The 24,178-nt window shown below is 34.4% G+C and overlaps 2 protein-coding genes across 4 annotated transcripts; one reads left to right on the top strand and one right to left on the bottom strand.

The window, feature by feature from the left end:
- Positions 1–1,756: 1,756 nt before the first annotated feature.
- On the top strand, positions 1,757–22,248 carry LOC148300081 (U-scoloptoxin(01)-Er1a-like). The gene is made up of 5 exons (XM_088275304.1): positions 1,757–1,793; positions 4,362–4,482; positions 12,342–12,479; positions 21,047–21,148; positions 22,076–22,248. Exons 2-5 carry the CDS (start codon positions 4,381–4,383, stop codon positions 22,157–22,159), a joined length of 426 nt encoding a protein of 141 aa, XP_088131430.1. The 5' UTR covers positions 1,757–1,793; positions 4,362–4,380; the 3' UTR covers positions 22,160–22,248.
- On the bottom strand, positions 13,466–20,276 carry LOC148300082 (uncharacterized). 3 transcript variants are annotated; one of them, XM_088275300.1, is made up of 3 exons: positions 19,526–20,276; positions 18,415–18,686; positions 13,466–17,307 (listed from the first exon to the last, which is right to left on the bottom strand). In XM_088275300.1, exons 1-3 carry the CDS (start codon positions 19,568–19,570, stop codon positions 16,914–16,916), a joined length of 711 nt encoding a protein of 236 aa, XP_088131426.1. In that variant the 5' UTR covers positions 19,571–20,276; the 3' UTR covers positions 13,466–16,913. The 3 variants fall into 3 exon arrangements, with proteins under 3 accessions (XP_088131426.1, XP_088131427.1, XP_088131429.1); XM_088275301.1 differs by having other exon boundaries at positions 13,467–17,307; positions 19,446–20,276; XM_088275303.1 differs by lacking the exon at positions 19,526–20,276 and adding an exon at positions 19,360–19,447 and having other exon boundaries at positions 13,467–17,307.
- Positions 22,249–24,178: the final 1,930 nt, after the last annotated feature.

Genomic DNA, 24,178 nt, shown 5'->3' with positions numbered 1-24,178 from the left:
GTGTGTAAACGATCAAGATAACACTGCGTTTATATGACACAGTGCCCTATGTACCATTGGGGTGCGGATAAGGGTTTTATTATTATATATATATATATATATATATATATATATATATATATATATATATATATATATATATATATATATATATATATATATATATATATATATATATATATATATATATATATATATAATGTTACTTGTTTTAAAATCACTATAAATATTCTATTTTAACTTAATTTCAGTACTTGTGACATAAAATATACAGAAGGAAGGTTTACAAAGGAAATTGTAGATAGTAGTTAGTGAAAAGCAAATAGCCGCAAGTTAAAAAAAAAGTAATTTTGAGATAAACGAGTTCAAAGTTAAGTTAACGTGATGCTTTTTGCCAACACATGTCGCTCACTCCTTTCAAGAACGTCATAAATCAAATAACTAGATTTTTCAGGGGAACGTTTTTTATGTTTAAAAATACAATACAATGTATTAAAAATAAATATCAAGCCACTCATTTAACTTTTTACTGTGCAACGGATCTTTTTAGGTAAAACCTGAAGGTTTTTTCTCCATTTGAAAAATATTTAGTATATTTAAAAAAATAATTCAACAATGCCCTTTCTTCAAAATGCAAAAACAACACTTTCTGCCCTGTAGCGGGTAAATATCAAGTTAACAATATGCATCTTTTGCTGGGATATAGTACATTTTCTGTACATTCCGAAAACATGCACAACTGAAAATTGACGATATTTGATTTATGACATTCGTGAAAGGAGTGAGCGATGTATCATATTAATACAATTTTGCGACTATTTGGATAATGAATATCTCGGTAAAGGAAAGAGATAGAGAAAAATCTGTGATTGTATATGATAAAGGCCAGTTACAAGAATGCTTTGAGCCGTGTTACGCCAAACAGCCGCTACTAGAGTTACGGCTAGTTGCCTTTACACATTAGTGTAGCCGCACTGAGAGATCGCATTTTTACTGCTTTCAGTCTACTTTCATCCTTCTTTTGCTAACTCTATGCTTCATTTCCTTACATAAGTCCTTTTGAACCCTTATCCGCACCCAATGTTGCATAGGGCACTACATTTTATAAACTTAGTGTTATCTCGATCGGTAACACGTGAAGGAAAGGTGATCAGCCCTCCGCTATTGAATAAATATAAGAATGAAAAAATCACTTATATTTGACCTGGGAATCAAACCCAGAAGCTCCAGCACGGTAGCTAAACACGCTAACCATTACACTGCGGAGGCGGACAGTTAAATTTTAATCACATTTTTATCTCAGCCTTGAATTCTCTCCTGACTTCTCTCTGCCTTTAGTTATTTAAAATATAATTTCTTTAATCCGCCTTTTTTTGTCCGGCTCCGTAGTGTAATGGTCAGCACGCTCGGCTACCGTTCTGGAGGTCCCGGGTTCGATTCCCAAGGGGGGTAAAAATAAATTTAAGTAATTTTTTTCACTGTAATATTTATTCAATATTACCATGGACTGGTACCTGAAGCGGAGGGCTGATCACCTTTCCTCCATGTGTAAAACGATCATGATAACACTGCGTTTATAAGACACAGTGCCCTATGCACCATTGGGGTGCGGATAAGGGTTTTATTATTATTATTTATTATTAATTTCTTTAATTCTGTACCGAGTTCGCTCCTGGCTACCACATATCCCTTCTTTTTTAAAAATGAATAAAACGTAACGAAATATTGAATATGGATCAGTTCGTCTTTACTTACTAAAACATTAGTATCTCAAATTAGCAGTTGATTCAAAAGTATAAAATTACACGTAGATTAATTTAATTTAATTAAATTTAAAATAAAATTTAAACGGTTCAAATTAAATTAAAAAGTGCGTCAAAAATAACACATGAGTCGGAAAGCAGAGTTTAGGAAAATGTGCTGATTTATAATAATAATAATAAAACCCCTATCCGCACCCCAATGGTGCATAGGGCACTGTGTCATATAAACGCAGCGTTATCTTGATCGTTTACACATGAAGGAAAGGTGATCAGCCCTCCGCTTCAGGTACCAGTCCATGGCAATATTGAATAAATATTACAGTGAAAAAATCACTTATATTTATTTCACCCCCCTTGGGAATCGAACCCGGGACCTCCAGAACGGCAGCCGAGCGTGCTGACCATCACACTACGAAGGCGGACACTAGGCTGATTTTATACGAACATTAATTGAACGTTTTGAGTGTGTCCAAATACTTGTTCACAAATTTGGATTCTTTATTAAAAAAAATTGCATTTAATTTGTAGAACTCCATTTTAATTTATGTATTGAAAGTTAAATTATAACATAGATTTTTCAAGTCTGTTAAGTTGTATTTTATTGTTAAAAAACACATAAAAATTATTTTGTGACAGTTGTTTCGCTTTGTTTTGTCATTTTCAAACGAATGTATTTAAAAAAATGCCATAACTAGGCGAAACAATTGTCACGAAATTTTATTTTTTTTATGTTTTTTTTAAACTATAAAATACAAGTTAGTAGGTACATTAAAACAATTTGTTTTTATTAAACTTTTAATACATAAATTTGGATTATCTCCAAATTACGTTTTATTTTTTTAATAATTATTTTTGACAAATTTATGTGACGGTCGGCAGAAAGCCCCTTAAATGTCTAGACTTCTTCGTCGTCTATATTGAGATGTCAAAAAATAATACGAAACATTAATTCAAATTGACATTAGTTTAGAGGGCATGCATGAGTAGATGTATAGATGTGAAGGAAGCTAGGATGTGTATGTTAGTTAAGACAGAAGAGTGTTGCGTTCCATCCTCTCTGCCTACCCCTGGGGTAGGCAGAGAGGATGGAACATCTAGGTAGACAGTTACATTCCAATTGGAAAAACTTTTTTGTCCTCTACTCCACATACTGTTGTAATAGATACGAGTGACAAAAATGTAAGCTTGGAATTTAAATAAACAATACTAATGATGAAAAAATGACGAATAACATCCGACAGAGGACCTAAGAGCAAAAAATCGATATGAGGATAAGATATCGCTCACTCCTTTCAAGAACGTCATAAATAAAAAATCGTCAATTTTCAGTTGTGCATGTTTTCGGAATGCCCAGAAAATGTACTATATCCCAGCAAAAGAGACATTTTTTAAACTTAATATTTACCCGCTACAGGGCAGAAAGTGTTGTTTTTGCATTTTGAAGAAAAGGTATTGTTTAATTATTTTTTGAAATACACTAAATATTTTTCAAATGGAGAAAAAAACCTTCAGGTTTTACTTAAAAAGATCTGTTGCACAGTAAAAAGTTTAATAAGTGGCTTGATATTTATTTTTAAAACATTGTATTATATTTTTGAACTTTAAAAACGTATTCCTGAAAAATCAAGTTTTTTGATTTATGACATTCTTGAAAGGAGTGAGCGATATGAAAAGAGGCGTCAGAAGACCTCAAAAAGAGATGGTCTGACGATATTGTCACTGTGGGGGGTAGAAACTGGCTGCAAGCAGCAACCGACTGGAGGGGATAGAAGGATTCGGAAGAGACCTATATCCTGCAGTGGAGGTCAGAGGGCTAAAGAAGAAGAAGATGTATGAGGAGATCCGTGAATGTGGAAGAGTAAAAGATTGTTTGCAAAGACAGATTGGTGTAGCATTCTATTCCATCCTCTCTGCTTACACCAGCAGAGAAACTACGTGATACTGATATTAAAACTAGTAGTTGCAGTTTTGTTATTCTTCTTATTTTAACCCCTAGCCGCACCTAATGGTGCATACGGCACCGCATCATATAATAATAAAAAAATAATAATAAAACCCTTATCTGCACCCCAATGGTGCATAGGGCACTGCGTTATATAAACGCAGTGTTATCTTGATCGTTTACACATGAAGGAAAGGTGATCAGCCCCCCGCTTCAGGACCAGTCCAGGGTAATATTGAATAAATATTACAGTGAAAAAAATCACATATATTTATTTGACCCCCCTGGGAATCGAGCCCGGGACCTCCAGAACGGTAGCCGAGCATGCTGACCATTACACTACGGAGACGGAAATTTATATATACATATATATATATATATATATATATATATATATATATATATATATATATATATATATATATATATATATATATATATATATATATATATATATATATATATATATATATATATATATATATATATATATATATATATATATATATATATATATATATATATATATATATATATATATATATAATATACTTGACTATACGACCACCCTGTTTTGAATCAAATTTTCCAAGCCTACGAGTTTTCTTTCCCATGTGTTATATTAATATATTTACTGACATCATTATCACGTATAGTTTTGAAAAATAACCCAATATGGACATGAGATTAATACTGCAAAAACTTAAAATGTGTAAGTGTGTAAACGTCTTCTTACTGACCATCGTGATGGCCATCTCAATACGGAGTATCGTTCTGGTAAGTTGCTTCAATTATTTATTCCTCCTCCATTTCATTTTCCATGTAGTGAGAATATACAACTAAAGGCCAAGTTATGAATAATTTAGAATTATTTTTTGATATCTCATCAAAGATGAAGAAGAATATGGAAGTCTGGGCATTTACGGTGCTGACGACCGTCATAGGCTGGTTTGATTATAATCCAGGATTCGGATCTCACATACTAATATAAGAGTTTCTGCTTAGTAAAAAGCTTTTTTTACATCTTACCAATAGATGTCTCTAGTGAAGTTCTAGTGATTCAAGAACAATGTTTCTAAATTGGTTCATATATATAGAACTTCCGTGAATTTGAGTAGTGTGGTTGTCAATAATGGGTAGAATTGGTGAATGTAACACGTGTGTAAAGTGATCACTTAAACCTGCCTATGACGGTCGTCAGCCCCGTAAATGCCCATACTTCCATATTCTTCTTCATCTTTGATGAGATATCAAAAAATAATATGAAAATAACTCCTGTAATTGGAGATAATCCAGATTTTGAGAACAAGTATTTGGACACACTCAAAATATTGTAAATAATTTAGAAAATTAAGAAATACAGTGAAACCTCTATCTATCGTTTTTAAAGGGACCTATTGAAATAAACTATGAATGCGGAAAAACAATGAATGCGTGATAAAGAAGTCAATACACAAGGACATACAATCGAGTAAAAATACCGTCCTCCCAATCTGAATAACCATTGGTAGGTTGAGATTTTAAGAATACAAATTTTAGATGCAAATAAATGTATTTATAAAAAAAAATACAAAGTTGAACAGAACCCAAAGATCTTCAGACTTCTTCTGCTGTATCCATCACTCAAGCTTTCGATAGTCTGTTCCACATGTTGAAATATTGTCGTCGAATGTAACAATATGAGAAAATTAAAAAGAATGTAAAAAAACAGACAAATTACATCAAATATGTAGCATAATTCAAACGATGAATGCGGTTAAACGGTGGATAGAAACGATTGATGCAATATATTTTTTTTATGAAATTAATTTGGGGTAGAATAAATAAACGACACATCCCGGAAAACGATTATTCGAGGAACGATAGACAGAGGTTTCACTGTACATAAAAAAATTAATTCAGATAAAACATTAATTAATAATATACTGTTTCAAAATACGTCACCATTATTATCTATGTTTCCTTTTACAAAAAATCTTGTTCCTTAACCCCCCCCCCACTTCACTTTATTTATTAACCTATATGTACCCCTAAATATATTTTTTGTTCGTTAGTTTTAATTTTTACCAGAAGATGAAAATATCTGTAAGTTTTCGAGACTAGTCGTACCTATATGTAAATAAAACCCATTAAAGTGGTTTATTCAAGTTTCTTTTTTGACATCTCATCAAAGATGAAGAAGAATATTGAAGAAAAGGTATTGTTTAATAATTTTTTTAAATATACTGAATATTTTTCAAATGGAGAAAAAACATTCAGGTTTTACCTTAAAAGATCTGTTGCACAGCAAAAATTTCAATAAGTGTCTTCATATTTATTTTTAATACATTTTATTATATTCTAAAACTTTAAAATCGATCTTCTGAAAAATCAAGTTTTTTGATACATGACGTTGTTGAAAGGAGTGAGCGATATATATACATTATCGATCATACCGCGCAACAATGGATAAAAATGCGTAATCAAATACACATTCCTTCTAGTCTCTGAACTATTGTAGCCAAGCATACCCTGGAGAAACTGGGTCGGGTAGAGCCAAGGAATTATCCAAGGTTTTTAACCAGTACTCTCTCAAATATATGAAATCATCCATGTACAAATATTCTAATATCTATTGATTCGGCGTTAACTTTGTGGAATGACATGTTGATTTTTTTTTTTAAATTAAACACTTGAATATACAAAATTTTGAGAGTGTCCAAATACTTGTTCACAAAATCTGGATTATCTCCAATTACAGGAGTTATTTTCATATTATTTTTTGACATCTCATCAAAGATGAAGAGGAATATGGAAGTCTGGGCATTTACGGGGTGAATGTTACACGTGTGTAAAGTGATCACTTAAAACCAGCCTATGACGGTCGTCAGCCCCGTAAATGCCGAGACTTCCATATTCTTCAATTATTATTATTGAGATGTCAAAAAATAATATGAAAAATAAATCCTGTAATTGGAGATAATTCAGATTTGTGAACAAGTATTTAGACACACTCACCGATTTTTACAGATAAGTATTTTATCAATGGTGAGAAGTAAAAAAATATTTGAAAAAGTAGTAGTTTTGTAAGTTAATAATCATACTTGGAATTCATTATTAAATTTATTTAAAAAAAAACAATGAATAACTTTTAGCAATATATTTCGCAAACAATTTTCCACACAACATTGTTCGTAATTGATAATTACCGGCATAATGTGTTGCAAAAGTGATCCCGATTTAATCGTAAACACTGTCGCATAATTATGTCCACATAATTCGAGTATAATATCCACTGTGTGAACCCGGGTGTCGCAAGCCCTCCCCGCTCTATGGGCCGCACTGTGGGCCCCGCGCGACGTGTGAGAAACAAAATTAGTCGCATTATTTATTGCCGACACGCTGAGTTGGGACACACGGCAAGGTCGCCCGAGGCGCTTTGGGAGAAATGTCGAGATTTGTTGGGATATGCTGATTGAGAAGTTTTGCAGTGTGAAATGGGTAATATTTTATTATTAACGCTTTATTAGCAAATGGTTTAATGTAATGTTTTTCATGGGACAATGGGTGCATAATCTGCTGCTAAATATATATAAAAAAAACTAGCTAACTAACCATCACGCCGCTTCCCCGCAGGGGTAGGCAGAGAGAATAGAGCGCCACACCACTCTGTCCTTGCAAACATTCTTCGCCTCTTCCACGTTCATGCATCTCCTCATACATACCCGCCGATTGTTACGACTTTTAACCTGACCACATATATATATATATATATATATATATATATATATATATATATATATATATATATATATATATATATATATATATATATATATATATATATATATATATAAATATATATATAATGTAACTTTTTGGTGAGGACCACCACATATATACGTGTCCTACCAACAAGTATTGCCCGTCTCCGTGGTGTAATAGTTAGCGTGTTCAGCTACCGTGCTTGAGGTCCCGGGTTCAATTCCCAGGGGATTATGAAAATAAGTCTCAGTGATTTTACACTCTAATATTTATTTAATATTACGTCCCTGGAGCGCTGGTGTGATCACCTTGCCTTCATCTGTTAATGATCAAGATAACACTGCGTCATTATGATGCAGTGCCCTATGCACCATTGGATGCGGATAAGGGTAAGAAGAAGAAGAAGACTAACAGGGCGATTCAGAAAAAAATATCTTTACACTTGTCCCGACAGCAATGTGCTGTAATAGTTCGGCTGTCCAAATTTAAAACACAGTAAGGGACATTTTTTTTGTAGTAGGTTCTACTTACTAGGTAAGTAGAGTCTACTTTGTCCATAAATGCAAAAAAAAACTACTACAAAAAAATGTCCCTTACTGTGTTTTAAATTTGGACAGCCGAGTTGTGCATAGGGGTCACTTTACACATTCCCATAAACTTATTTTTCTCCTACAGTCATTTATGGGTAAATTTGACGTTTTTTTTCTTCTAATAGCCATCGACTTGGTAAACACGAATGTCCAAAGGTTATACAGTGCCTACATTTATAATTTTAAAAGATATAATGAAAAAAATACAATATGACCTCACAATAATCGTCTTCATTTTGTAATGTCACTCCATTATCAATTTCTCAACATTTTTCGTACAACTTGTCAGTAGATTACGTTTTTTTTTTAGATGAGAATTGCATTTATTATTTACCTTGCTTATTGTATACAAGGTTTATAGATCATTTAGTGAATTTTCGTTTCTTCTAGCTAGATAAATATGATTTTATTTGAATCTGTGTTGGGAACAGGAGGGATAATCTAGTGTGGGCCAATCGGGAACTTGTCAGCATTTGCTCATTGCTGGGAGGAAACCACGTTGCACTCCTCGGGAGAAGCCGGACTGCTGACTGTCCTCAACAGGCCTTCCGTTCCACTAGAAGTGGGTTCGGCATTTTGTGTCCAGCTTGGTTTATGTTACCAACGTCCTTCACTAGTTTTATCATGTATGCTACCACCTCATATAGATTGCTTGACTGTTGACGAATTACGTTCACGTATAACATAAATGTCTTAACCCTTAAACGCCAGGCGTCAGGTGTCACAAGGTTAAGGACAGTGGCGTGCGCAGTTTTTAATTAGGGTAGGTAGGGTTGGGTAAACATAGGCATAGTAGGCACTGGTCGTGGATGGAATTTAGAGCAACGTGTTCACGCACCGATCCGAAGAAAAACGGACAAAAGCACAAGCCGATCGTAGGGCGTTTGTACGCTTCACGGAATTTTACCGTCAACGTGTGTAAGGTGACGTGTGTAAACCAGCCTATGACGGTCGTAAGCCCCGTAAATGCCCAGACTTTTAAACTCTTCTCCATCTATGTCGAGATGTCAAAAAAATAACTCCTAATTGGAGATAATCCAGATTAACAAGTATTTGGACACACTAAAAATGTTGCAAATAAATGTGAATACATCCCAATACAATTTGAATGTGCACAGTCAATGTCGGCTTATAAAGTTGCGGAAACCTGCGTTTACAAATAAGCTATACAAGAATAATGTGAATTCGAAAGATTGAAATCTCACGTTAAAACTTTCGCAACGGTTAAACTAAATCCCAAGATTAAGATCACTTAGATTTCGAAATAAACTAATTCAGTATGAGAAAATATATAACCGCTAGTAACTATCAAAATAAAACTGTTGCAATAGGGCGAATAGGGTATATTAAACTGACCATTAATTTTTGCCTTCAAAACGGGACACCTTCAAGTTTTTACGTAATAGTATGTATATTAAAAAAAAAACACGTATTTTTTCACACTTTTTATGTATTAATAAAAGAAAAGGAATGTTGATAAAGAAAATAAGAGGAAAAAATAATATGAAAATAGAATATATCGCTCACTCCTTTCAAGAACGTCATAAATCAAAAAACTTGATTTTTCAGGAGAACGTTTTTAAAGTTTAAAAATATAATACAATGTATTAAAAATAAATATCAAGACTCTTATTGAACTATTTACTGTGCAACAGATCTTTTAAGGTAAAACCTGAAGGTTTTTTCTCCATTTGAAAAATATTTAGTATATTCATAAAATTATTATACAATTCCTTTTCTTAAAAAAGGAAAAAACAAAACTTTCTGCCCTGTAGCGGGTAAATATTAAGTTAAAAATATGACGCTTTTGCTGGGATATAGTACATTTTCTGGGCATTCCGAAAACATGCACAACTGAAAATTGTCGATTTTTGATTTATGACGTTCTTGAAAGGAGTGTGCGATATATGAAAAAATATGTGGTTTTATTATTTATATAAAAAGTCGGCGGTCTTTAAATACATTAGTTAGTCTTTGCACATGACTCACCAGCCATCAAAATTCCGTGTTGTGCACAAACGGCTTATGACGGCCATAAACCTCGGAAATTGCCGGACTTCCATATTCTTCTTCGTCTATGTTGAGATGCCAAAAAAATAATATTTAAAAAAATAGCTCCTAATTGGAGATAATGCAGATTCGTGAACAAGTAAAAACACTCGAAATGTTACAAATTTTAATTTATTCTTAAGGATTAAAAACTCTATGTATATAAATGAGGGGGGGAGGAGGATGTATGGACAGAGGTCGACACTGCGTCCCCACCCCTCAGGATCCCTATGCCCTATTAACCCATCCGCATATCAGTTTTTTTTCAAAACATGTACATAAAGACACTAATTGAATGTATCCCCGCAAGTAAGAAAGTTGCCCCGCCCGGAGGGGAGGTGATGTGGGTTGTCAAACAAGGAGGCGCTAATATTTTGCACCTGATAAAACGGGAACAAACATAGAAATAATATTTAATGCAGAAAAAGGTACCGCGCACTAAACATTTGATGTTTAGTGCGCGGTCCAAATGCATGCTGACCAATGACACCGCGCGCGTGGCTGCAGCGTTCACCCATGGGTGTTATAGCCAGGTCGAGTTATTTTTTATTTACACTTTTTACATTTGACTTGTGTTAGTATTCCTGTATTCCGGCACCTTTATTTATGTATAATTTTATTGTTTAAATTTTTAAAATCAATTAGACGAAAATATGTTTACACTTACATAATTACAGTCTATTATTTTTTTGACATCTCATCAAAGATGAAGAAGAATATGGAAGTCTGGGCGTTTACAGGGCTGACGACCGTCATAGGCTGGTTTCAGTGATCGCTTTACACACGTGTAACATTCATCAATTCTACCCATTATTGACGTTTGTCAATAATGGGTATATGAACCAATTTTGAAACATTTTTCTGGAATCACTAGAGACATCTATTGGTGAGATGAAAAGAAGCTTTTTATAGAGCAGAAATTATTTCATTAATATGTGAGGTCCGAATCCTGGATTATAATCACACACATGAGAAACACCAGAAAATATCATTTTAATTTTTATTATTTAAGCTTATAATTTGACCGGATAATTTATTTACAACATTTATATTGCTGAGGAGGGATTGCCGCCGTGTCATACTATACATATGAACCAATTTAGAAACCTTGTTCTTTAATCACTAGAACTTCACTAGAGGCATCTATTGGTGAGATGTAAAAATTGTGTGAATTTTTGAAAACATTTCGACACACTCAAAGTGTTGTAAATATATTTATATAACTTGCCAAAATTATAAAATATGATAATGTAATGAATTTTTAAATGATAGTATTTATTGATTCGGCATTAACTTTGTGGAATGACATGTTGATTTTTTTTAAAAATTAAACTCTGAATGAGTTTTATTTATGTATACGACTAGTTTCGAAAACTTACAGATGTTTTCATCTTCTGGTAAAATTAAAACATTTGTTTCATCTTCTGGTAAAATTAAAACATTTGTTTTAATTTTACCAGAAGATGAAAACATCTGTAAGTTTTCGAAACTAGTCGTATATATAAATAAAACTCATTAAAGTGGTATATTCAAGTGTTTAATTTAAAAAAAAAAAAAAAATATATATATATATATATATATATATATATATATATATATATATATATATATATATATATATATATATATATATATATATATATATATATATATATATATATATATCTGTACCCGACGGATTCTCCAGTTCTTTGGACACGTTGCGCGTGGCAACGAGGATAGCCTGGAACGACTAGTTGTGATCGGTAGCCTGGAGGGAAAGAGAGGGAGAGGAAGATCCCCACACGATGGACCGATCAAATTAAGGCAGCAGCAGGCACCTCAGTGGTTGGAGCGCTACGTGCAGCGCAGTCAAGGGATAACTGGAGAAGAGTCATTGCTTCTGCAAGGGTCACAACCCTCAGCAATGAGGATTAAGACAGAGAAGAGAGAAATATATATATATATATATATATATATATATATATATATATATATATATATATATATATATATATATATTTAAATGATATTTTAATATAATTTTTTTAATTAAAATGTAACTTTGTTTTAAAATCACCGATTTTGTTCTTCAAATATATATTACATATTTTTTTAAATAAATGGCTTGACATGAAGTGAGTTTCCTACTTGAAAGTAAAGTAACAAAGAGTAAAAATTAATGTTAAAAGTATAAACTAGGGTGGATATGACATGATTCCCAAAAAAGAAGGTCCTGGGTTCTATCTGATTTATTTGATGTAACGTTTTCAGGCGCAGGACGACCAGGAGCCCTCAGGAGGGTCGGAGGTGTATCCATACCCGACGTATCACACCGTGCCGCGGAACCTGGGCTTCACGTGTGCCGACAAGCAGCCGGGGTACTACGCAGACCCGGAAACCCAATGCCAGGTATGGTTACACAGCATCTTACACACTCCACCAACTAGCTAACTAACATTAGCTGCTTCCGTGCAAAGAGGATTCACACTACATCACTCAGTACAGTCCTATCCGATCCCCAAGGAAGAAAAAATCCATCTAGGCCAATCTTTTTTAGCCCGCAGGGTACTTACAAGTTTAGTATTTTGTCACGGCGCCCTACTTTAGTAAGGTATTTGGAAAAGACAATATGACTTTATATATATATATATATATATATATATATATATATATATATATATATATATATATATATATATATAACTATATATATATATATATATATATATATATATATATATATATATATGTATATATATATATATATATATATATATATATATATATATATATATATATATATATATATATATATATATATATATATACATATATTATAGTCGAAAGAAATAGGTAGGTAACCTACAATAATAGTAGTTGGGTCCGCCTCCGTGGTGTAATGGTCAGCGTGTTTAGCTACCGTGCTAGAGGTCCCGGGTTCGATTCCCAGGGGGGGAGGTGAAAATAAATATTAGCGATTTAACACTGTAATATTTATTTAATATTACCCTGGACTGGTTCCTGAAGCGCAAGAGTGATCACCTTGCCTTCATGTAAGTAATGATCAAGATAACACTGCGTCAATTTGATACAGTGCCCTATGCACCATTAGGTGCGGATAAGGGTTATAAATAGTAGTTGGGTAGAAGATGCTAGCTCTCAAAAAATAAATTGTTGCTTTATAGGTACCCGAGGATATTTGTGGTTTTGGATAGTGATAGAGGATCGACTCACGGCGCCCCACTTTCTACAGCACACACTTTGGGAACCCCTGATCTAGGCAATAAAAATAGCAACATTTTGAGTGTGTCCAAATACTTGTCCACAAATCTGGATTATCTCCAATTACAGGAGTTATTTTTCATATTACTTTTTTAACATCTCAATTTAGATGAAAAAGACTATGTAAGTCTGGACATTTACGGGGCTAACGACCGTCAAAGGCTGGTTTAAGTGATCACTTTACACACGTGTAACATTCACCAGTTCTACCCATGGTTGACAACCACACAACTCAAGTTCTTGGAACTCCTGTATATTTTGTTCAAATTCGAAACATAGTGTTTGAATTCACTAGAGGAATCAATAGTACGATGAGGGAAGCTTTATATTAAGCAGAATCTTTTCATTTGTATGTGAGGTCCGAATCCTGTATTGCAGGAAACGCTTAAAAGCCTCTTTTGGGTACAGCGTCAGATTTCCTGGTCAAATTTGTCACATCAGGCAAGGGGAGTCAAAACAAACATGTGATTTTTCACTCTAATTTTTATTCAATGTCATCCTGGACTGGTACCTGAAGCACAGGACTGATCACCCTGCCTTTGTGTTATAAACAATCAAAGTTATACGTACTACTTTCATATGATTCGGTGCCCTATGCACCATTGCGTGCGGATAAGGATTTGAAAAGGATATGTGGGTAAAATTAAAACTTCACAAATTATGCAAAAAATATTTTATAAAAAATATAAAACTAATTTAGTGACTATCACGTCGTTTCTACGCAGGGGTAGGTAGAGAGATTGGAATGATATACCACTCTGTCTTAGCCTCTTCTGCATTAATGCTTCCCTCATACATACCCGCCGATTATTCCGACTCGTGACCTGACCATGCCCAAGTATTTGAAATAGTTGATCATGCCAAGTTTTCCACGGTGTTAACTTGTTTCTAATTCTAACTAACTAACTAACCATCACGCCGCTTCTCCGCAGGGGCAGGCAGAGAGAATCGAACGCCAAACCACTCGGTCTTTGCAAACATTCTTTGCCTCTTCTACATTCATGCATCTCCTCATACATACCCGACGATTATTACGACTCCTGACCCGGCCGCTTTCAAGTATTTGACATACCTGATTGTGCCAAGTTTTCCTCGGTCATCCTCTGCTTCTTTTTCCAACTACATTCGCCTCATAAATTTGTTTAACCGTTCTTTCTTCACTCATACGCTCCACATGTCCAAACCATCTCAACACACCTTTCTTAATTTTATCGATAGTGCTTATCTCAGCCTTACATTCTTTCCTTATTTCATCATTCGAACATCTATCAAACATCGTTTTGCCACACATTCGTCTGAGCGATCGCATTTCGACTGCATTCAGTCTGCTTTCATCCTTCTTTTGCCAACTCCATGCTTCGCTTCCATACATAAGGGTTGGAACCAGAACTCCATTGTGTACTGCCAGTTTAGCTTACGCTGATAGATTTTTATTTGCTAAAACTGATTTTAGTGCACCATTCACTCTGTTCCCAGCATTCACTCTCCTTTCTATGTCTTTATCAATCTTTCCATCCCTAGAAAACATACTACCAATTCCAACTACATTAATAATAATAACAATTTCCAACTACATTTATATTGTATATATTCTTAATTTTTCTCTCTTTTTGTGTGTATATTAGGTAAAAATGATTTAAAAAAAACAATAAAAATGTATTAAAAAAGAACTCCACCGACAAGACACACAAGGTGGCTTGGTGGGTCTTTGCAAAATAATTTTTTAAATATCGCAGTCGTACAGGAGAAAGTGACCAACTAACACAATGTAAAATGTTAAAAGCCATATAAATCTTCTTCTTCTTCAAACCCTTATCCGCACCCCAATGGTGCATAAGGCACTGCATCATATAAACGCAGTGTTATCTTGAACGTTAACACGTGAAGGAAAGGTGATTGGCCCTCCGCTTCAGGTACCAGTCCAGGGTAATATTGATATTGATAATAAATACTAAGAGTGAAAAAAGTCCGCCTTGGGCTACCGTACTGGAGGTCCCGGGTTCGATTCCCAGGGGGAGGTTAAAAAAAATATATATAAATCACTTATACTTAATAATATCAATGCAGTTAGTCATTTTTAAGAAGTCAATATATTATACTTCCAAGTTTAAAATCCTTTGGGATTTTTTCAGGGCAATATTAAGCTAGTAAGATATCAAATAGTCAATGATCACTTTTTTGTTAAAAATGCACTTGGTCACTTTCTCCTGTATGACTACGATATGTTTAAAATTGTGATTTAAATAAATGTATACAATTTATATTAATAAAAAAATAATAATAAATAATAAATTTTAGATAATATACCTAGTGCTATTTTTGTGAAATACTACCTCAAGGGCGCTTCACTGTGAATGAATAGGGGAAAATATTACCGTGGAAATGATTTAGCAAACAAATGTGTTTTTAGCTTTTTTCTAAAGATCATCTCGCTTTCACTATTTCTAACCGCTGGTGGAAGACCATTCATTAAGATAACTTTGCCCGTTGCAGCTTTTGAAGCCGATCGAAGCGTGTGACGTCTGTCAACTAATTCATCTAACCTCACAAATATGTTTTACCATTCTTTCTTCACTCGTTCGTTCCACATGCCCAAACCATGTCAACACGCCTTTCTTGATTTTATTGATAATGCTTATCGCAGTCTTGCATTCTTTCCTTATATTATATCACAGTTTAAATACATACTTTGTTTAAAACATTTTATAAAACATTAACCCTTTGCACTAGAATATGTTCTGATATGCGAGTACCGCTAAATCAATCTAATTCCGAAACTTATGACTATTTTTTTGTACTTATTTGTTTAATTATATTGAAAAGTAAACAACTGATATATTAAAAGTATTGAGTTTCAACACATTGTTTGCAGGAAACGCTTAAAAGCGTCTTTTCCATACTGTTGGTAGAGAGCGGGAGACGCTTGCGAGCGTTCTATTTGCTTACTTTAGGTAGAGCGCGAGAGACGCCTGCAAACATTGTACAGATTGGAATTGGGTGTTGCGGCTACTTGTGATTAGTATACTGAGGGTCGGGCGGCAGACTGCCAGAGTATAATTAGGGTCCTTTTCCATGCTGTTGGTAGAGAGCGGGAGACGCTTGCGAGCGTTCTATTTGCTTACTTTAGGTAGAGCGCGAGAGACGCCTGCAAACATTGTACAGATGGGAATTGGGTGTTGCGGCTACTTGTGATTAGTATACTGAGGGTCGGGCGGCAGACTGCCAGAGTATAATTAAGGTCCTTTTCCATACTGTCGGTAGAGAGCGGGAGACGCTTGCGAGCGTTCTATTTGCTTACTTTAGGTAGAGCGCGAGAGACGCCTGCAAAACATTGTATATATGGGAATTGGGTGTTGCGGCTACTTGTGATTAGTGTACTGAGGGTCGGGCGGCAGACTGCCAGAGTATACTTAGGGGAGGGGTTGATGAACAAAACCCCCCCGGCAACAATATGTTAAGACTTTATTTTCTTGGCACCATAGCGGCGGCACATAGTACGGCAGGTCACGCATGCCGCCTCTTTGGCGGCACTCCAGTGCTAAGGGTTTAATTTAGTGAATTCTACAAAAGTAGCTTGCTTCTTTTAGCTAAGGTCAGTTTGTACTCGTAAAATTTTGCAATGGCATTATTCTTACGTATTATAGACTTCATCACCTCATTTTTTAAACGGACTCTTTCAGCCTTTGATTCGGGGATAGGATTCAACAGCGGAATGTTCCATTCCTTGGACACACTGCCTGGAGTCTCAGATCCTAGAATTTGTGATGTTTTGGTATCGGAGTTCTCAACAGAGACATTTTCGAGTTGTGGCGTTTTGTCTTCAACCTTATTTTCTGTCATTTCGGCAACCGCGTCTAAATTCTTGTCTTCCAAATATTTTGTAGGGATCTCACAATTGCCCATATTCAATAATTCAAGTGTTCTATTCAAAAAGGGATCTGGAACTAAATTGCCTCTGAAAAATATAAAATAATAATTCAATATTAATTTCATAATAATTCTATATAAGTAAAAAAAAAAATCCCTTTACTAATGTGTAAAGGCAACTAGCCGTAACTCAAGTTGCGGCTGTTTGGCTAAACACGGCTCAAAGCATTCTTAAGGTGAAGACTGACCGGAGCATTTCGTCGTAACGTAACACGTTACGATGCGAGCATTCAGGCAGTCAGTACAGCGAGCCGAGCGCTCCATCCATAGTTTCGGATGCTCGCTGATGCTCGCCGCGAGCGATGTTACGATGTTATGTTACGACGAAATGCTCCGGTCAGTCTCCACCTTTATACCTGGCCTCTATCATAAACAATCACAGATTTTGCTCTATCTCTTTCCTTCTTCGAGATATTCATTATCCAAATAGCAGGAAAATTTTATTCATTTAATACATGTTTTGGCAAAAAGCATCATTTTAGTTTGTTTATCTCAAAACTACTGCTTTTAACTTGCGGATATTATCCGGAACATTGGTCTGTATGTTCCCGATAGTTACCTAAGACAGCGTCGACATAGATTGTTTCACATTCCTATACACAGGACCAACCTGCTGATGGTTATGCCTGTAGGAAGAGCTACCGCTATGTTGAACAATATCTCATTGGATATTAATCTGTTCCATGTGTCTGAAGAAGTTTTCCAAAGCGGGATTCTTCTACACCTTTAGCAATAGTTCTTGCATATATTTTATTTTTATGTATTTTGATGTATACGATAATTTTTTTTATAGTTTGTTTTGTATATATTAATTGAAATAAATAAATTGAATTGAATGAAAACATGGCACGATCAGGTATGCCAAATACTTGAAAGTGATCAGGTTAGGAGTCGTGACAATCGGCGGGTATGTATGAGGAGATGTATGAACGTGGAAGAGGCGAAGAATGTTTGAAGACAAAGACAGAGTGGTGTGGTGTTCAAAGACAGAGTGGTGTGGCGTTCTATTCTCTTTGCCTACCCCTGCGGTGAAGCGGCGTGATGGTTAGTTAGTTAGTTAGAATCTAATTGAATTGAAAGGAAGAAGATAAAATAAAAGAAATTGTATAAAAATTTTGTTTTACACGATACATACTTCTTACGCGCGTTCATATCGCGGAGACGTTTTTTCGCCGCCTGCTTCATACAGGTCCACTTGTGGCGTAACTGGTCGACGTCTCTGTAGATGCCGTTGTTCAGTGCGTTGAACTTCACGCATATGTCGGTCCAGGCCGCGTCTTTCGCGGCGGTGGTCGCCGCGTTCGATCTCTTGTTATTGATCCAAGGGTTCAACTCCACCAGATAGACCAATCGCGCCAATTCTTCGGTGCTGTAGTTTCTGTTCTTGGGCTTTCTCACTTTCATACTCTGGAAAAGAAAATATGTAAATAACATTTTGAGTGGTGGGTGATATCGCTCACTCCTTTCAACAACGTCATAAATCAAATAACTTGATTTTTCAGGAGATCGTTTTTAAAGTTTAAAAATATAATACAATGTATTAAAAAATAAATATCAAGCCACTTATTGAACTTTTTACTCTGCAACAGATATTTTTAGGTAAAACCTGTATGTTTTTTCTCCATTTTAAAAATATTCGGTAAATGTAAAAAAATAATTAAACAATACCTTTTCTTCAAAATGCAAAAACAACACTTTCTGCCCTGTAGCGGGTAAATATTAAGTTAAAAATATGCCGCTCTTGTTGGGATATAGTACATTTTCTGGGCATTCCGAAAACATGCACAACTGAAAATCGTCAATTTTTTATATATGAAATTCTTGAAAGGAGTGAGCGATATATAGAACTTCCAAGAATTTGAGTTAACAGTTTATCTTTAAAAGGTGTATTGTTATAAAAATATGAGTCGAATGTAGTCGGGAATAGGAGAACAGGAAGAATAAGGAAGTCAAATGGTTGAAAGTGCGTGAGATTCGTGAATATGAAAGAGGTAAAGAATGTTTCCCAAAGACCGACTGGTGTGGCCTTCTATTATTTGATTTACGTGAAATATTCTTAATAAAGTAGCATGTCACTTACTTCAAATGGTCATATACATTGTAAAATTTGCATTAATTTCTTATTCTATCGTATACTGTCAACACCGACAAACAAAAATGACTCACTTTTGACAGCTGTCAACGATGGTCACAAACCACAGACGAAAAATAATACAGAACTTAGAAATTTCATGTCATCACATTACCATAGACACAGGGTAGTAATTACGGGAGGAAGTAATCTTCTTCATCTTCTTGCTCAATGCTGAGCGTCGTGGTCTTCTGGAATGTCAGGCAGTTGGTGCACAAGTCCTCTCCATTCTTCCCGGTCCTGCGCCAACTTGATTGCAGCGTTTAGCGAGGATCCGGTTAATTCCTTTATTTGGTCTGTCCATCTTGTTGGAGACCGTCCTCTTGCCCGCTTGCCTTCAACTGTACCTGTTACTACCAGTTTTTCAAGACTCTTCTCGTTCTTTCTGGCGATATGCCCAAAGTAGGACAGAATCCTTTTCCTGCAAGTCGTGGAGAGTCTTTCTGTCACTGACAGTTCGCGGAGAATGGAGACATTTGTGCGTCTTGCAGTCCAAGGAATGCGCAGCATCCTCCTCCAGCACCACATTTCAAACACATCCAGCATATGTCTTTCCTTTTTCCTCAGTGTCCATGTTTCCACTCCATACAGCGCAATGGAGAATACAAGAGATTTCACTAGACGGGTTTTCGTAATACCACAGACAAAACTCAGACATATGGTACTTACGCACACGTTGAATTTTGAAAGGTACGGCTACCGGTTTTTATGTATAGGTTGTTTTTAAACCCACCAAACAGTGTAAGACGGAGGATATCGTGAGGTGGGGACGACAACGTAGGCGATACTGGAATGAGCATGTAAACAAAATGTCAGAAGACAGACTTCCATGTATCGTCCTTCAAGAAAACCCTGAAGGACATAGACCCCCAGGCAGACCTGAAAAGGTGGAATGACAGCTGAGAGTCAACATCCCAAGAGCGACATGCGGAGGCACAAACAGATCCCTAGTATCTACAAAAAGAAGAAGACCAAACTGACTTTAAATGGATATAAGGGCGTCTCGATAAAGGTTTCTAGGTTTTCTCCACTCCAAATTCGGCAATTGTGCTTATTGACATTGCTATTTAACCAAAATTTGCTAAAAAAGAAGATCAAGCTGGCGAACCGAACCATGATACTGTATTTAAAATAAATTTGTACAATTTGCACGCGCTGTTTTGACGACAGTCTATTCATGGTAAAATGAAAAAATGTACTGACTAAAAATTAACTGTCAACTGTCAAATTTACAGTCTGTAGAAACAATGTTGCCAATATAAAAACTAAACCTAAAAAAAACTTTACGATTCTGGCACCAACCTTTTTTCCAGCATATAACGTTTTACACATGAATACGATTATGTCTATGGATGTAATTCTTACTATTTCCCTTTTTTCTTATTTTCTTTTTTTAATAGTATATTTAAATGTCCTTCCCCCTTCACGTTCTTCATTTATATCCCGAAAAGCAAATTCTCCTTTTCTATCAGAACTAGAACACAGGAAAAACCACATTACCTTTGTTTAATTAACCATCAAACTATGATCGCGTTCACACGATGAGATGCCCTATTTACTATTTGGGTGCTGTGAGGTGTCAATAAAAATCAAAGAAATGCTTTAATTGATTTGCGTTTTCTTCTCTTTTTTCTAGGTGTGGCACTGGTGCGTTCCTTCCGGTCACAAATATTCTTTCCTCTGCCCGAATGGTACAGTGTTCAACCAGGCTTACAGAGTATGTGACTGGTTTTATAATGTAAGTAATTGAGTACCTACTTTTAAATTTTTTCTTTATCTTTTTCTGAGTAAGAAGAACCATGTCAATATTTTGGATATCACTGTTAATAAATCACACGGCCTGCCTGTTGAAAAATAAATTAATTTCGCATATACAGGAGCCTATAGAAATGATACCAAGCGATTCTAATCACAAGTTTATATGAATTCTTGAAGAAATTCAAATAAGTTGTTTATTTTCTTCTATAACTCTAATCTTAGTTATTCAATTTGATCTTCATTACTGTTCTTGTTTTACAAATATTATTAAATATTTGTAAACCTTTTGTTTTTTTTATTTTTTACAGGTTTTTCATTTCAAATTGTACGTTTTACAAGCCAAATTGGAAGTTTTACAAAACAAATTGGACATTGTATTTAATAAAAACTGTTAGATTAAAAAAAATGTATTTATATTAGTACTACATTTACAATAAGTGTGAATACCTGCCCACATCTTTTCTTCTTAAGACTAGCAAGTGGGTTAGTTGTCAAGTTGGCAAGCCTGCGCAGCGCGCACTCATAGTCTGTGCGCGCGATGTGTACTGAAGTTTTCAGAGAAGATTTTAAATAATACTCTAAATGATGAGTACTGCTTTGAATATGTAATATGTATTTTTTTTTAATTCGAACTTTTAAAAATAAAATACCATAAAATGTCCAATTTGTTTTCTACAGCGTCTAATTTGGAATGAAAAACCTGTTTTGGCTTTGATTTTTAAGTTTAAAACAATTTTAAAACAAGCCTCATACCAAAGCGTATAATGTATTATTATTTTTTTCCACTAGATGTGGTTGATCGAATTAAATAACGGCTGCTCTAAAAGAAATCGTTATTTCATTCGGTTTTTTTACTCGATCATTTAAAGCTAATCACGCCAATAATAAAATAATTTGTAATTTTCAGGTAAACTGTGAAAAGGCGACATCTCTGTACAGCATCAATGACGACCTCTACAAGGATAAAGAAGGAAACTACATCCAAGGATAAAAAAATACCTGCAATGCATTATTTAATATATCAACGATTTGAAACAATTTAATTTATCTTTGTAAATAAAAATAAATAAAAGCAAACAAGAAAACACTAAATATTTTATTATTTGTAACAAAATATAAATAGAAATAATATGTAATTTTATTATTCATTTAAAGCAGATGATTTTCAAAGTTCTGTGCAGAAGAAAAAATATTGATATCACTGAATAAAAAGCTTCTTTCATCTCACCAATAGATGTCTCTAGTAAAATTCTAGTAATTCAAACACAATATTTCGAAATTGGATATATATATAGAACTTCCAAGAATTTGAGTTGTGTGGTTGTCAATCATGGGTGGAATTGGTAAATGTTACAGCGTGTAAAGTGATCACTTAAACCGGCATATGACGACCGTAAGCCCTGTAAATGTCCAGGCTTACATAGTCTTTTTCATCTATATTGAGATGTTAAAAAAGTAATATGAAAAATAACTCCTATAATTGGAGATAATCCAGATTAGTGGACAAGTATTTGGACACACTCAAAATGTTGCTATTTTTATTGCCTAGATCAGGGGTTCCCAAACTGTTTCTTCCCCAAATTCTTCTTCATCTATTTTGAGATGTCAAAAAATAATATGAAAAATAACTCCTGTAATTGGAGATAATTCAGATTTGTGAACAAGTATTTGGACACACTCACCGATTTTGACTGATAAGTATTTTTTATGTAAATTATGCATTGGTTTCAGAAAGCGTTTATTTGACGGAATTCTAAGGAATATTTACTAACCATGAATTTATTTTAATTATGATTTTGTCCAGGAATAAAATACGTATCATATAAAAACACAGCAAAACATTTTTTTAAAGAGAAATATTTATGTTTTTATTATTCACACAAACATTTAAATTTCCTAGTATTTCTGTGAGCCTAAGCGGCTCATTTTTAGAAATAGGTATCAAATTGTGGTAGAGTGGGTTCGAACCGAGAAACTCTGACTTAAGAGTCCGCGACACTAACCACGGGACCACAACCCGACACAATTATCCAAAATTATTATTATAATTTACCGCCTCTGTGGTGTAACGGTTAGCGTGTTTTATTTTTAATATTGAAAGCATTATATATAAACATATAGTATAATAAGACCTATACATAAAGGAGGAGACCACTCATGCGTAAATAATTATAGACCAATTTCATTACTATCGTCAATTGAAAAAAATTTGGAGAAGTATGTATCGATTCATCTAGACGTATATTTGGAAAAATTTGAAATAATAGACAAGTATCAATTTGGATTTCAGAAGAAAAACAGTTGTGATGACCTGCTGCAAAAATTCTCCGATAAAATTAATTGTAGTTTAAATAACTTAAAGCACATTATTGTTATTTTCATAGATTTTACTAAAGCATTCGACACTATATGTCACGCAAAACTGGTCAGTATATTAGAATCAATAGGCATAAGGGGAAAATTGCTAAACTTCTTTAAAAATTATCTTACGGGGAGAAAAATGAAAATCAGAATCAAAAATGTTCTCAGTAAAGACAAAAAATATTTATCTGGAGTTCCACAAGGTTCGATTTTAGGACCAAAACTGTACATAATATATGTCTCACTGATGAAAAAAATATTTAAATTTGTAAATAGATTTGTGTTCGCCGATGGCACAGCTTTAGTCATAGAAAGTGAAAATCCATTAGAAGCTAAAGAAAAATTACAATATGATTTTAATCAGCTTTTAAAATGGGCGCATGATTTTGGACTCTTAATCAATTCAAAGAAAACTAAATGTATGTTTATTAGTTCACCTCACTTTGCTGCCAAATTTGCACAGATAGGTAATATTATTGCACACAATTTTGACTGTTTGCACAATAAAAAGCAACAAAATTGTAGTTGCGATAGGATTGAATTTGTGGGCGAATTTAAATATTTAGGTTTATGTATAGATAATAAGTTCAAATGGGATGCGCATATTATAAAACTCTGTGATCGTCTGCGGGCTCTAGGGAGTACTTTT

This window comes from Brachycentrus maculatus, unplaced genomic scaffold, assembly GCF_059751285.1.
Source record: "Brachycentrus maculatus isolate JH-2025_06_01 unplaced genomic scaffold, ASM5975128v1 h1tg000839l, whole genome shotgun sequence".
NCBI lineage: Eukaryota > Metazoa > Arthropoda > Insecta > Trichoptera > Brachycentridae > Brachycentrus > Brachycentrus maculatus.
The sequence above is the reverse complement of the archived record's forward strand: the minus strand, read 5'-3'. Positions and strand labels throughout refer to the sequence as shown.